Genomic DNA, 12,913 nt, shown 5'->3' on the forward strand with positions numbered 1-12,913 from the left:
AAATAAACTAATGACAAAGTGCCCAAGGAACCTGTATATCACTGTTGAGTTGAAGCAGTTTTTTTGTCTTTCAGTCTCCATTACCCTCACGTAGTGAGCAGCTCTGTACGCCAATAACTTTACATGCTTCAATAGCCCCACTGAATAGTTCCCACATGACCTTACTGGTAACTGTAACATTAAGTGCTAACAACAGGAACACTCTACATACAAAATTTCGCATCCTGCTCAGAGAAGGAGGAATGATCACCTCATCACAAAGGCTTGAGAATGTAACAATTTCCATCTTTGCATAGAAAATCCTCCTTGTTGCTTCCCTCATGCTCAGGTTGTCCCAAAGACAGTGATGAGTGTGGCAGTGAAACCCCTGGCACAAATACACACTTGGCCCCTAGCATTTAGGATGAACACCAAAAGAAGTCAGAAGGCTGATGAGTTCCAGGAGCTTCATTTTAGGAGACATAGGAGCAGAATCCCATGTGATGGTATTTTCTACTCCTGCATCCATTCATGAAGTGCTATAGAAATGTGGCAACCTAAGGAATTACTTCAGAATACTGAAGGAAGGCATTTCTTCCAGCAAGAACTTCTGCCTCCAAATATTATCATATAAGTAGTGATGAGTTTTGAGGGCAATCTGTGAAAAATATTACACTCCCACATACACAGTGATTGAAGCAGATTATGCTCGCTGAAGCTGAGAGTGGTATTTCACCATTTAAGAAGCTTTTTCATTAGTCAACCATCTTTCAACAGCTAAACTCCTTATTTGCTACCTTAAATGTTTCTTAAAAAAAAAAAAAAAAAACCACCATGGATTCTTATCTCCTTTTCCAAGCAGTCTGATTTCTTCAACCCTGAACAATTTTGTCTTGGCACAGCTATTAGGCTACGTTAAACATTTCTGGGAAATGTGTGTCAAAGTCAGAGTGCTTATTGTTTAGCTTGAGAAATAGTTTCGCATCTAAATGTGGGAAAATGCAACTCAGGAAAAAAATAGGATTGAAAAGAGAACCGGAATAAAAACTAAATTAAATTACTGGTCTCATTGAATATGAAATTGGGCCCCTGATCCTTCAGTTTCATGTATAATCCTGAAATTTTACAGAAGCATTTGCTTATATACTTAGGGGAGTTTTGCAGGACTCAGTCCAACATGTCTGTATAACTGTCTTCTCTGAACCTGTTTTTAATTAATCTGTTACGTATTCTAACTTCTAAAGAAAGGGATTTGGAAAAGCACTGGGCAGCAGCCTTGCTTTATTCCTATTAAGTCAATGGTAAAACTCCCCTTAATTCCACTGGGAGCAGAATTAGATCCATGCCAAGCCCATTTTCAAAATCATGTCTTTAAGGCTTACACAATGTCTCCTCCCTGCCCTTACTTAAAGCACAGACTTCCCTCTACCGTCGTTTTTTGGTTTTGGTTTTTGTTTATTTTTTTCCCCCTTACAAAATAAAGCCATGCAAATACGCAAACAAGCCAACCTCAGCATCCTAACTTCTGGGAGCAACATATCCCACCGTTTTCTTTCTGACTGTGTGGTTAACATTTTGGGAGAAATGTTTAAGATTACAGTGCTGGACTGCTGTGAAACTCTAGGTGGACTCTGAGTATGTTCCAAAAAAGTTGGAGATAAACCCCTGGGTGTTGGCTGGGTTCCCCTTTCCTGTTAAAGTGACGCGACATTTTATTCTCACATGTCTGCATTGTGTTTATTGCATTGCTATGTAACACGGGCAAAAATAATAAATCGGGTTTAGTTTGGGGGTTTTTTTTGGAAACTTTCCCTCTCACAGAACGCCTGGGGAGCTTGATGCAGCAATTTGATAGACTGTCAAGCAGGGTATTTCCTCGTGCCAGAACACGATGCTCTTTCCATTTGTACTTGCGTAGATGAAAAGTCAGATTTTCACATTACCACAAACATATATATACTCTACTTCCTTGGAAAAGATGCACCTTTTACCTACAGGGGAAAAAAAATAAAAATAAAATAAAATAAAATAAAATAAAATAAAATAAAATAAAATAAAATAAAATAAAATAAAATAAAATAAAATAAAGTAAAATAAAATAAAATAAAATAAAATAATAAAACAAGCCCTGTTTTTCTTACAAAGAACAGATTGGGGTTCTTCCCGGCCGGTGGGTCAGGAGCTGTTCTCGACCCCGCCGTGCCCCCGCTCCCCTTGCACCGCCCCCGGCCCGGCGCGCGCCCCATTGAGCGCGTGCGCGCCTATGCACGCGCGCCCGGGAGCGCGCGAACCCCCGCCGCGCGCTCGCGCGGGGGTACGCGCGCGCGTGTGTGCGCGCACCGGCGCGCACGTGGGTGCGCGAGGGCGCGCCGCCGGCACGTGCCGATGCCGCGCACCCGCCGCCGCGCACGGGGCCGAAGCGGGCTCGCCCCGCCGCCGCCGCCGCCGCCGCCGCCGCCGCGCCCCTCCGGCCGCGGGGGTCCGGCGGGGGCCGGGGAAGCGCATCCCGCGGCCGAGCCCCGGGAGCCGCGGGCCGGCGGCGGCGGCGCCCGCGCCCCCGCCCCCCCCGCCATTGGGCCGGCGGCGGCCCCGCCCCGGCCCGCCCCGCCCCGGCCGCCCGGCAGTTCCGCGCGGGCGGAGCGGGGAGCGGCACCCGCGGCGGCGGCGGCCCGGCGGCAGCATGGGCTGGAGCTGACAGCGCCCGCCCCGCAGACGCTGCCGAGCGCTGCCGGCGGGGGAGCAGAGGGAGCGCGGCCGCGGGGAAAGGAAAAGTTGCCGCGTCCGCCCGGGGAAACTTTGTGCGGCCGTAGGCGGGGAGGGGGGCGGCGGAGCCGAGCCGTCCGGTGCGGTCCCTGCGCGGCGCGGCTCTGAGACGGCGCGGGGGTCATGCCCGCCGCCAGCTTGCTGCCGCTCTTCGGTAGCGCGGCGGGGCCGGGGTCGCTGGGCGGCCCCGCGGGCAGCGGCGCGGGCGGCGGGGGCAGGAAGGCGGCGGGCCCCGGCGCGTTCCGGCTGACGGAGAAGTTCGTGCTGCTGCTGGTGTTCAGCGCCTTCATCACCCTCTGCTTCGGGGCCATCTTTTTCCTGCCCGACTCCTCCAAGCTTCTCAGCGGCGTCTTCTTCCACTCGGCCGCCCTGCAGCCGCCGCCGCCGCCGCCCGGCGGGCAGCCCCGCGCCCCTCCGCAGCCCGCGGGCGGCCCGGCGGCGGCGGCGGTCGCGGGCGGGGCGGGCAGCCTGGAGCGGATCCGCGCGGACCACGAGCGGGCTCTGCGGGAGGCCAAGGAGACGCTGCAGAAGCTGCCCGAGGAGATCCGCAGAGACATCCGCCAGGACAAGGAGAAACTTCTGCAAGACGCCCGCGGCAGGAAGGAGGCGGGTGCCCCCGGGCTGCCCCAGCGCCTCTTCCGCCAGCCCGTCGGCGCCGTGGGGCAGGAGCCCGCCGACCCCGACGTCCGGCAGAAGAGGGAGAAAATCAAAGAGGTGGGTGGTGGCGGCTGTCGGTCCCGCTCCGGGGGATGCGCCTCGACGCTCCCGCGCGGGGCAACAGGTCGCCGCCGGGTCTGGCGGCGGTGTTGGGGGACCCCTGACCCCTCCTGCCGCCTCGTCCCTCCGGGAAGGGGGGTCTTTCTGGCCGGCTGTCCCTCGGTAGCCGCGGCGCAGATCGGCGGCTTCGCCCGCGGTTGCATCCTCGCAGCCCGCGGTGCGTTCCGTGCTGCCGGCTCCGTGCCGGCTGCGCTTCCCTCCCGGCGTTGCCGGGTGCCCCCAGCTGTTGCACCGAAACCCGGGGAGAAAGCAGAGCCCGGAGCGGGCTGGCAGGTTACGGGTCGCTTCGCGGGGCGCCGAGGGCTGGGGACAGCGACGCCGGGGAGAAACAGCGGCGCGGGTCCGCCTGCGCTCCGGGAGCCGGGCAACGTCGGATGCTTCCGTGGGATGCGGGAGCCAGCCCTGCCCGTGCCGCACTCCTGGCAGAGGAGTGCCCAGGGCTGTCCGGCGCCGGGCGAGTGCGGGCTCCAGGTGCGGGGCAGCGCTCCGGAGGTGTCGTGTGTCTCGGGTTCGTGCGGTTCACTATTCAGCGATACCGGCTGTCTTAAAGAGTTGAGGGCATTTGGCGAAATACATTCAATTTAGGTTACAGTGGTAAAGAGCTTGTGTGCTTTGACAAATTCCTTCAACCGCCTTTTTTTGGTCCTGCTGCTCGGTTGGTTCAGGTACCGGTTTAAATCCGTCCTTAGAGAAATTCTCCAAACTGTGTCTAGGCAATGCTGTCGTGGGCAGAGCTTGACATCGTCCTCTGGTAGAAGAAGAATTTCCTTGATAATACAGTTTAACTTCCCATCAGTGCTGGCTGGTTTATTTATCGAACTGACAATTTCAGCTGCCTGCAGAGATTAGGGTTTATGAATTAATTAGTAGTATATATTTCATGTTCTGTGTTGATGGAAATGAGATAGGCGTGAGACTTACTGCAGAGTATTTCAGTGTTTGTGAAACCTTGTTAGCCTTATTTGAAATTATTTTTATTACGTGCTCGTACAGAGTGCTCCGAAAAGTGAGCCGTGATATCACACGGAGCATCAGATAATAAGCTCTCACAAATATCAAGTTGTGTTCTGTGCTCTGGACTCCTTGTGTCACTTTAACTATTTCAGCAAATTGTGTAGCATAGTTATAAGTCATAAGTAGTATGTACCCATGCAAAGGTATTTTGAAGGGAGGAACTCTTAGGAGTACACGGTACAGACCACATCTTGAAGTGGGCAGAGACTGTGTTCTCTTCTGGTTTAGTCATGAAGCCTCCCTGAGGCATATGGAAACTTACGAATACCAGCAAACTCTTTTTCAAGCTGCATGAAACTGCCATGTAGAAGTATTTAGAAGTAATGAGGCTTCAGAGCTGATGTGCATGATTCTGCAGAAGACTGCAACAAGTAAATGAACAGGAGGAGGAAGATAACACTTAAATATATTGCTGTCTTGCTGGTCTCACTGTGTGCCAGCTAGTCTGAGTTACCTTTTATTACATGTGGATATGCATGTGTATGTGTACATATGGCCAGTATCTCTTCAATTTCCTCCTCCCTTTCCATCTTCTTTTCTCCTCCACTTCCACAAAGAGTGTCAGTTTCACGGAAGCCCTCCTAAACCAGAGTTTTTGCTGTTTAAGCATAGGAGATGACACGGGGGCTGCACTTAGTTTCCAGATCTTTGTTTTCCTTCATACCTCAGCTGAAGTCCTCAATATTAAGTGTTGTTTCTGGGAGTTTCTTTTCCTCCTAAATCACTATGTGACTTTAATATCTTGGTTCCTTACTTGCTTTAGCATTTTTGTAGTACTTTGCCTGGTTTGATTTTTGTCTTTTTTGAAGAATATATTTTTTCCATTGACAGTAGAACAGTGTCTCTGTTCTGTGCTAACCTGCTTGACATTGTTTTATGTGTTGGCCTTTTTTGTTGTTTTTCTCTTTGTCTTTTTGCAAGCTTTGGTCCCCTTTTTTTATATTGTTACCTTAGTGTCAAAGTGGATTTCTAATCTGCAGTCTTTTCATCTTAGTTTTAAAACTTTAAATAGTTTTAAATTGTGTATTCTTAAAGTATGAACTTTTGTACTCTACTGTAAATGCTCAGGAACCAGAATTATCCCTTAAATTCGTCTCTTTGAGCCCAGTGCTTGCATGCTGGAGATGCAAACATAAAGAATCTTTCTACTTTCATACTCTTTTGAGCCTGGAATTTGCATCTGCATTGTATGATTTATGTCATATATCTAGAACTCAAAATTTGAAACTACTCCTGGGGATATTTTTTACAGAAGGAAACAAGTTATTTTAAAGGAAAAGAATGTCAAAAAAGAAGGTTGTTCTTCCCTGTATTTCTGTTCTGGAAGGGCTCCGTCCTGTCAACGTGCTGACATAAAGCTGAGAGGAGAGATACCTTAGAGATGTTTTGTCCATTTACTGTTTTCAATTTTAAGTTGATGTGCATGTTTAGAAGTCCAGCCATTTGCAATCACAAAGCAAATGTGAAATTTTCAGCATTTCTTGGCCAAGTTTTGTTCTAGAAATTTTAACCACTTTTTGTCCAGCTTGCTCTTTTATATTAGAAAAAAACCCAAAAAACCAAAAACAACAGGGCGAAACCTAAACCAAGAGGGAAATGTAAAGGTTCTTGAACCTCTCTTAGTATTTAAATCAAAACAATATTACCAAAAGGAAAAAGAAATGCTAGTCGCTTATGGAGCAAGTAAAATACTTGTGGAAACATGAAGTAGAGACCCTGTTGCTATCACAGCTTTTCACTCTGTCAGAACAGTGTGGTTGCTCTCAAGGTCTGTGTGTGGGAACTGCCCCTCTGTGTTCCGCCTCGGGGCCCGGCTGTGTGCAGGTGTGTCTGTGCAGGGAAGGGATGTGGGCCAGAGATACCAGTGGGTGCTGTGCTATTCCTCTGTTTCTCTTCTGCTGCTGTGTTACAGGCAAACTCGGAAGGAAGAGCAGTACAGGCAGCAGTGGGGCTTCCCCCAGTACTTCCTGTTCAACTGCTGTCAGTTGCTTGTGGCTGCTGATTTTTTACTGGATGGCCTAATGTTGCCTGTCTTGGTGGCTGTCCTCATGCAGCATGTCTCAGGGAGGCTCGGGCACAGGCACACTTGAGCATACCAGCGCACTTGCATTTGCCAGAACTTAGGTTCTTCAGTCAGTTCTTCCGGTGCTCCCTTGACTTGGGGCAAGGTCTGGGTCCCTGGTATGCTTCACACAGGTCTCCGTTTCCATGTCCTGACAGGAGCCCCGGACTGTGAATGAGGAGGTCGTGGTTTGTATTCTTGCTCTGCCCCTCACTGCTTTGAGAGGTGGCCCCTCTTTTGAGCAAGTACCTCCTGCAGTATCTGTTCCCTAACTGGAAGAAAGGAGGAGTGGAAGGCAATGATGATTCCGTTCCATTCAAGTGCAATGTCTTCCATTCTCTGCTCTTGTCACTGTTGGTTACGGCTGGACATCAGTATTTCTGATGTCAAGGGAAGACTTGCAGGTGCGTAGGTAGTTGGTACAAGCAAAAGAAGTGATTAGAAGAGGATGATAGTAGTGAAGAGAGGCTATGAAGGCAGGAGATACATTCTTTTAATCAGGAAAATCTGATTTTGAGTCTTCTCCAAGTCTCATTCCTCTCTCTTCTGAGAAAAAACAGTGCTGGAATTATTTAGGTGTTAAGAAAACAGCAAAACCTAAGCTCTTTTTATTTCAGAGCAAAGGAATAGAAACGATGAATGAGCTAGCTCAGGTACTAGAAGCTATATAATCACATTAGTGCGATGCACTGCCCAGACTGATTAATCCTGCTGAACAGCAAGCTCTTGGTGTTGATGGAGCACAATACTAATGCAGCTGTGCTGTTCTTGAACAAGGTAACTAGCTTGGAAGCTGTTCACATTATTGATCAGAGCTGTTTGGACATGTTTCCAGGATAAAAGCCTCCCTGGTAAACTGGAATCAGTGTCTGAAGAGCGTGGTCATGCAGTGCTCCAAATACTTGCACGGCTCTCAGCTGTTGCAGTCGTGTAGTACAAGTCCTGCAGAGGGGAATTTGAGCACCAGTCCTTTGAGCTCAACAGGGCAGTGGTTGCAAGTCAGCTAAACAGACTCTGCATCTTCCCTACCCGTCTTTCTGTAAAGAACTGAATTGAGGTGGCATTAGCAGTTTGAATTCTGAAGCTTCCCAAGTCCTCAGTTTTTATGCAGCTTTTATGCGGTTTAGATGGAAGTCTCGGTAATGTTACAGGGATGTTCAGCAATATCTTGAGAAAAGAAAGCTTGCGAGCTTGGAAAGAAAGCACTAATCAGAGGTCTAATATGTGCTTGGCATGAAATACTTGGGCATAATCAGATCTCTTCATTAACAAGGAGTGATGGCAAAATTATGGATGGTCACTCACTGCAGTATAAGGGCAGTTGACCTCTTTTGTGTTCCTGCATTCATCTGCCAGTTGCTTTCTTACTACCTGGTATCCTGGTGCTGCTGCTGCTCAGGAAGGTCGAGTGCCAGGCTGGATGGAGTTTTGTTTCCTTATGAGGATGTTTACATGACAAGGTGAGGTCACTAATACTTCTTTCTATTGGAAGAGGAGGAGAAGTCTCTTCATACCACTTTAACTGCCTTCTCCCACTATCTACTTTCTGTGACTTCCACTGCGTCCCTCCATAACCTGCTTCAGCTCAGTAATTCAGCTGAAAACTGTCAGAGAGAAAAAAAAAACCAAAACAAACAGGATGGATTTCTGCTAAGCTTTCTGTCAGGTTGGTGAGTCAAAGGTGTTAATGAAAGGTTTGACTTTGTGCTAGTTTTGGCTGTGGTGAGGGAACAGGTGGATGAAAGGTATGAAATCTCTTTGAGCAGCCGTGTCTTAGCAGCTGGTATCTGATCTTCTTGCCTAAGTTCTCCATTAAAACTGAATCTCTGCAACGAGATTTTCACAACCCCTCTTCAGAAAAGGAGAAAGGAAATACAGAAGCAGGAATTACTGAAGCCCCAGCTTCTATAGACCAAAATTCAGAGTGCTTTTGCTGAGAGGAAGGTTGTAAGGACCTTCATAGGAGAGGAAGCAGTTAAAATGCAGCAGTTTAAGTATTGGGTGGTTTGGGTTTCAAAGAGAAAAAGCCCTGATTCTTTAAAAACATGATTCAGTGAAAGGAAAAGAGTTGACATGTAATGAGTAAGCAATGTGGTGATTCCTGCCAACATGCTGATGATGCAATCAATGCATTTCGAAAGTTTTCCTGAAGTATCTTGTGACCTTAGTGCTGACATCTTATAGTTCTCATTAAGTTTGTTGAAGTTTACAATTAATCTTGTTTTTTTTTTCACCCAAAGCTTTATTTACTTGTAATCTTCAGTATTTTTGTATTTGCTATTTCTTTTTGGGTGCTTGATAATGCTTTCCTTCCTGACAAATAGTGTTTATTGTGATTTTTTTGTTTTTTAAATGGTTTTATAAAAGTCACTGAGGAGGTGAACAAAGTGCCTAAAGATGGGAATCGCATATGATGATGGTAAGCTGGAGGTGGCCGGGGTTGTCTTATGAGATCCAAAATGTCACAAAACAGTAAGTTGAAGTGTTTGCTTAGTGTTAATGGCACCTCAGGGTGCAGAGAAGCTTCGGCTGTGTTACTGAATATGATTCAGTGACTCTATTAGCATCACCTTGTATCTGGCAGAACCTATGGAGAGCCAGTTCAACTTGCCAACCAGACATGAAGCTACCCCTGCTTTTGCTGGGTTTGTGGCCTGGTGGGGTAGGAAGCTGAAATGGTTTAGTTGAGGTCTGAGCACAGTGGATGCAGTGGACCCCCACTAAGCCATGAATTCAACAGGAGAGGAAAGTAGAGGAGAATGGTCTGAGGTATCTCTATGCCCCCAAAATATGAAACAGGGTATGTATTTGCCAAATTAATGTTCTTCCTGTTAAGACCCCCTAAGGTCTTTTTAGGGAAGGACATTTCTTCAGGTGAGTTGTTTCAGGTGCTGCTTTGTTTTGGGTTTTTTTGTTTTGTTTGGGTTTTATGAGAGCCTCTTGACCTCCCTTCAGTCAAATGATCTTGGATTTGAACTTTGATCGTGAGTTGGAGGGGTGCTTCGCTGTGTGACTGTGTGCATATCTGATTGGAATAGGGTGTGTTCCCAGTTGCTAGTTCGTGTTTTTATGGCCTTACACCTGTTTTCTGTATGCTAAGAAGAATATTTGACTTTCCTATCTTCAGACTCCGTCTATATTCTCAACAGGTAAATTTATCGAAATTAACCGAATGTCCTTAACCAGATCCTCAGAACTGTGCAGAAAACGAACAGGCTTTAAATGTTTGGTGGAAAACATCTGGCTTTTGGAAAAAAAAAAAAAAAAAAAAAGGCTGCAAAACCAAGAATGTGATTAATTCTTTATCTTTCTGTAAAGGCAAAATGTAAATTCCAGACACATCTCTCTTTTCATGAGAACTGAAAGTGAGGTAAAGCTTAAAATGGAATATCTCCTGTACTTTGGCAAAAGTTATATTCTCATGGTGATGAGTTTGTATTTAATGCTAGTATAGTAGCCTATGGCAGCCAATTAATATAAAGAAATAGAGTAAATCATTATGTTAGTGAGTACAGTTGCTTAAGGCTGCAGGCAAACTGAAGCAGAAAAAATTCCACCTGTTTATTAAAATCTACTGTTAAGACCAAAAAATGTCTTATCTCATTCAGGGAGCAAGTAAGAGCGGTAGACAGCCAGCCTTTGATACCTTCTTTGAATGTTAATGAAAGCACAGGATTTATGAAAAGGAAGTCATGGAGAGACAGAAGATAGCTCTTCATGTGGAAAATAGCTAATGTCCTTGCAGAAGGGCCTGTGTGACTGTTAGATGCACAGACCTTTTCTTAAAGTTGTCTGAAAAATGCTGTTCTGCAGATTACTGAGTGTGTCAACTTCCTCTTTGGTTAGGTTAGGGTGTTTTTTTCTAGCTTGGGGAGCCAGCATAAGAGGAAATTTCTGCGGTTTTCATCTTGAAGATAATATCTTGATAAGTATTTCCTTTATTTACAAATAACAAATTTGTCTTCCTAACTCATTTGGCACAGTAAGAGTAATACTTCAGGAAGGTGGCTTTGATTCAGTGTTTGCTCTGTCCTATCAGTGCAGCACTTACTCTGGCAATAAATTGCCACCTGAGGTGGTACAGAGATGATGAGAGACTCTTGGTTGTGTGTCTTTTTGGTAACAAACTCAAGTATTCAGACGTGTCTCTAAGTAAAGCATGTTTTAGACATTCAGTTCTGAAGGATTTTGTAGTCTCTTTCTAAGTTTTCTACAGAACTGTCATTTTACAAGTGAGGAAAATAATTGGGGGGGATGAGGGGCTGCAAATTAAGCAATATGGGCAATGTACCACCAGATGCTCAATATACTGTTCCTTTTGTGTGAAAATCTTCTTTATCCACAACAATTTTCAGTTATTTGGTTTTTGTTGGGGGGGGGGGGGGGTTTTTTGTTTGTTTGTGGGGTTTTTTTGGTGGTGTTTTTTTTTTTTTACCGAGTTGTTTGGGCTTTTTAAAGCACGTGATAAAACAGTGTGTGCACGCTTCTGAGAGGCATCTTCTGTTTTTCTGTTTTCCATGACTCTTTTTAATGGTGTCTGCAAGTCTGTTATGAGAACGTAATTGGTGAGTAACGAGGCGCATGCTTCCCCGAACCAGATGAACTGGAACCTTTTGCAGCGCTGCGGTTCAGCCGCAGTGGTATCCCAGCGCTTGGCAGCCCTGCCTGCAGTGGCCAGGAGGCTTTGCTGTTGAGGGCAAGCAGCTGGGCTTTCTAGGGCTGAGAGCGGTGCATCGGCTGGCACAGGGTTGCTCGGTGTGCCGGGTTTCAGAGCAGAAGCCGGATACCTGGTTCCCGTTTGGTCGTTCCCCACTAAACCGGGGGCTGTTGCTCTGTGCTGGGTGAAGGCTGTCTTCGCTCCCACCTGTGCTGCAGGTCTCCAGCGTGGGCACGTCTGTTCATTAGGGCCAGTTTATACCTGAGTTTTGGAGCGCAATTCATGATTGCACATGAGCAGCTTTGCCTTACCACTAAACCGCTGCTAAATGCATTGTTTTGTTGCAGGAAGAGGTGAAACCTGAGACTCTCTGGTTCTGTGTTTAGGTCACTAGCTTTGTAAGCTTTTGAAGTAACACTTGAGTGCTGTGCTCCAGTGCTGTTATGAAGGAGGGCATATAGGGTAGTAAAACTCCTAGTTTGCCTTTCTTGCATCTTGGACTCTTCAGTTTGAACTCTGGTGTAACCAAGAAAGGCTTGCATGAAATAATATGACAACTTGCTCTGACTCTCCACCGTAAGCTGGTAGGATTTTATAGCACGTGTTCGTGAAGGTACAGGTATTGCTCATTTGGATGCCTCTGATTTTAAAAGCTTTTCGAACAGATTGGATGAGCACATACCCTGCTGTTGCATTCTTATAACTGTTAAAGTTGAGCATTCACAGTCCTTGTGGGAACACTGAGACATGCAGTCACTTAGGCAAAGGTAACTACAAGTGTAAAATCTATTTTCATTTGTCTTCCTACTCCTTTATGGAAGCTGTATGTACCTTGGTTTTAAACTTGTTTTAGGAATACAATAAGTGAGTGGACTCTGACTTACATGAAACTTGGGTCCTTTCTTTTAAGGGCAAATCTCTTTTGGTGTGAAATTAGGTGAAAATCAGAAGAGGTGGTAGGAAATACTATGCAGAGGACTGAAATGATTCTATGCAATGAATGAGTTGATGACTTGAACATCTGGCTGTCATAAGACTTTGTGTACATCTCAAAAATACTTCTAGAAAATCAACTTCTTTCTCTGATACTGGGTAAAAACAGAAGTTGCAGTTTTAACGGAAAAGTATGCAGCTTTGCACTTCCTGTGTGAAGGTATATAATGGCATTTAGGGTAGAGGCAGTACTATGTATTTTTCATATGAATAAAGTAGAAAGAAAGAAAAGAAAGAATGTCTGATACTTTCTTCCCAGAATTTTACATTATCTCGCTTATGTTGGGGTGATCGTATTGCTTGGCAACATAAACCCTCTTTTTCAATTATTTATTAAAAGTCAGTGTCTGCTTTTAAAACATTGCAATAAAATTACATTAGATCAGTGTGGCTTGCTTCTTTAATTAATATTCAGACCACTGTGAGACTATTTTTTTAAAAGTATCTGCATACTTTTATTTCACTTAGTTCTCTGCTTAATATAAATCTCTTCCTTTTGAAATTTCTTTTGTTCAGGGACTGCTTTCTTCCAAGGAAATAGGAAGTAGCTAGTGTAAGAGAATATCAAGCTAAAAAAAGCCATTTTGCTTTCAAAGTGCGCTGCTTAAGGAGATAGTAATTTTACTATTCAGTGGTAGACACGTGTGGATGCAGAGCCAGTCTTTAAC

The 12,913-nt window shown here is 45.9% G+C and overlaps 1 protein-coding gene across 1 annotated transcript in view; it reads left to right on the forward strand.

Moving 5' to 3' along the window:
* The first annotated feature begins 2,865 nt into the window (after window positions 1-2,865).
* The window catches only part of MAN1A1 (mannosidase alpha class 1A member 1), a 143,419-nt gene continuing 133,371 nt past the window's right edge, over window positions 2,866-12,913 (forward strand). Inside the window, exon 1 of the mRNA XM_040059830.1 lies at window positions 2,866-3,456. Coding sequence (XP_039915764.1) covers window positions 2,866-3,456 — 591 coding nt within the window. The remainder of the gene's footprint in view (window positions 3,457-12,913) is intronic.

This window comes from Hirundo rustica, chromosome 3 (genome assembly GCF_015227805.2).
Source record: "Hirundo rustica isolate bHirRus1 chromosome 3, bHirRus1.pri.v3, whole genome shotgun sequence".
NCBI lineage: Eukaryota > Metazoa > Chordata > Aves > Passeriformes > Hirundinidae > Hirundo > Hirundo rustica.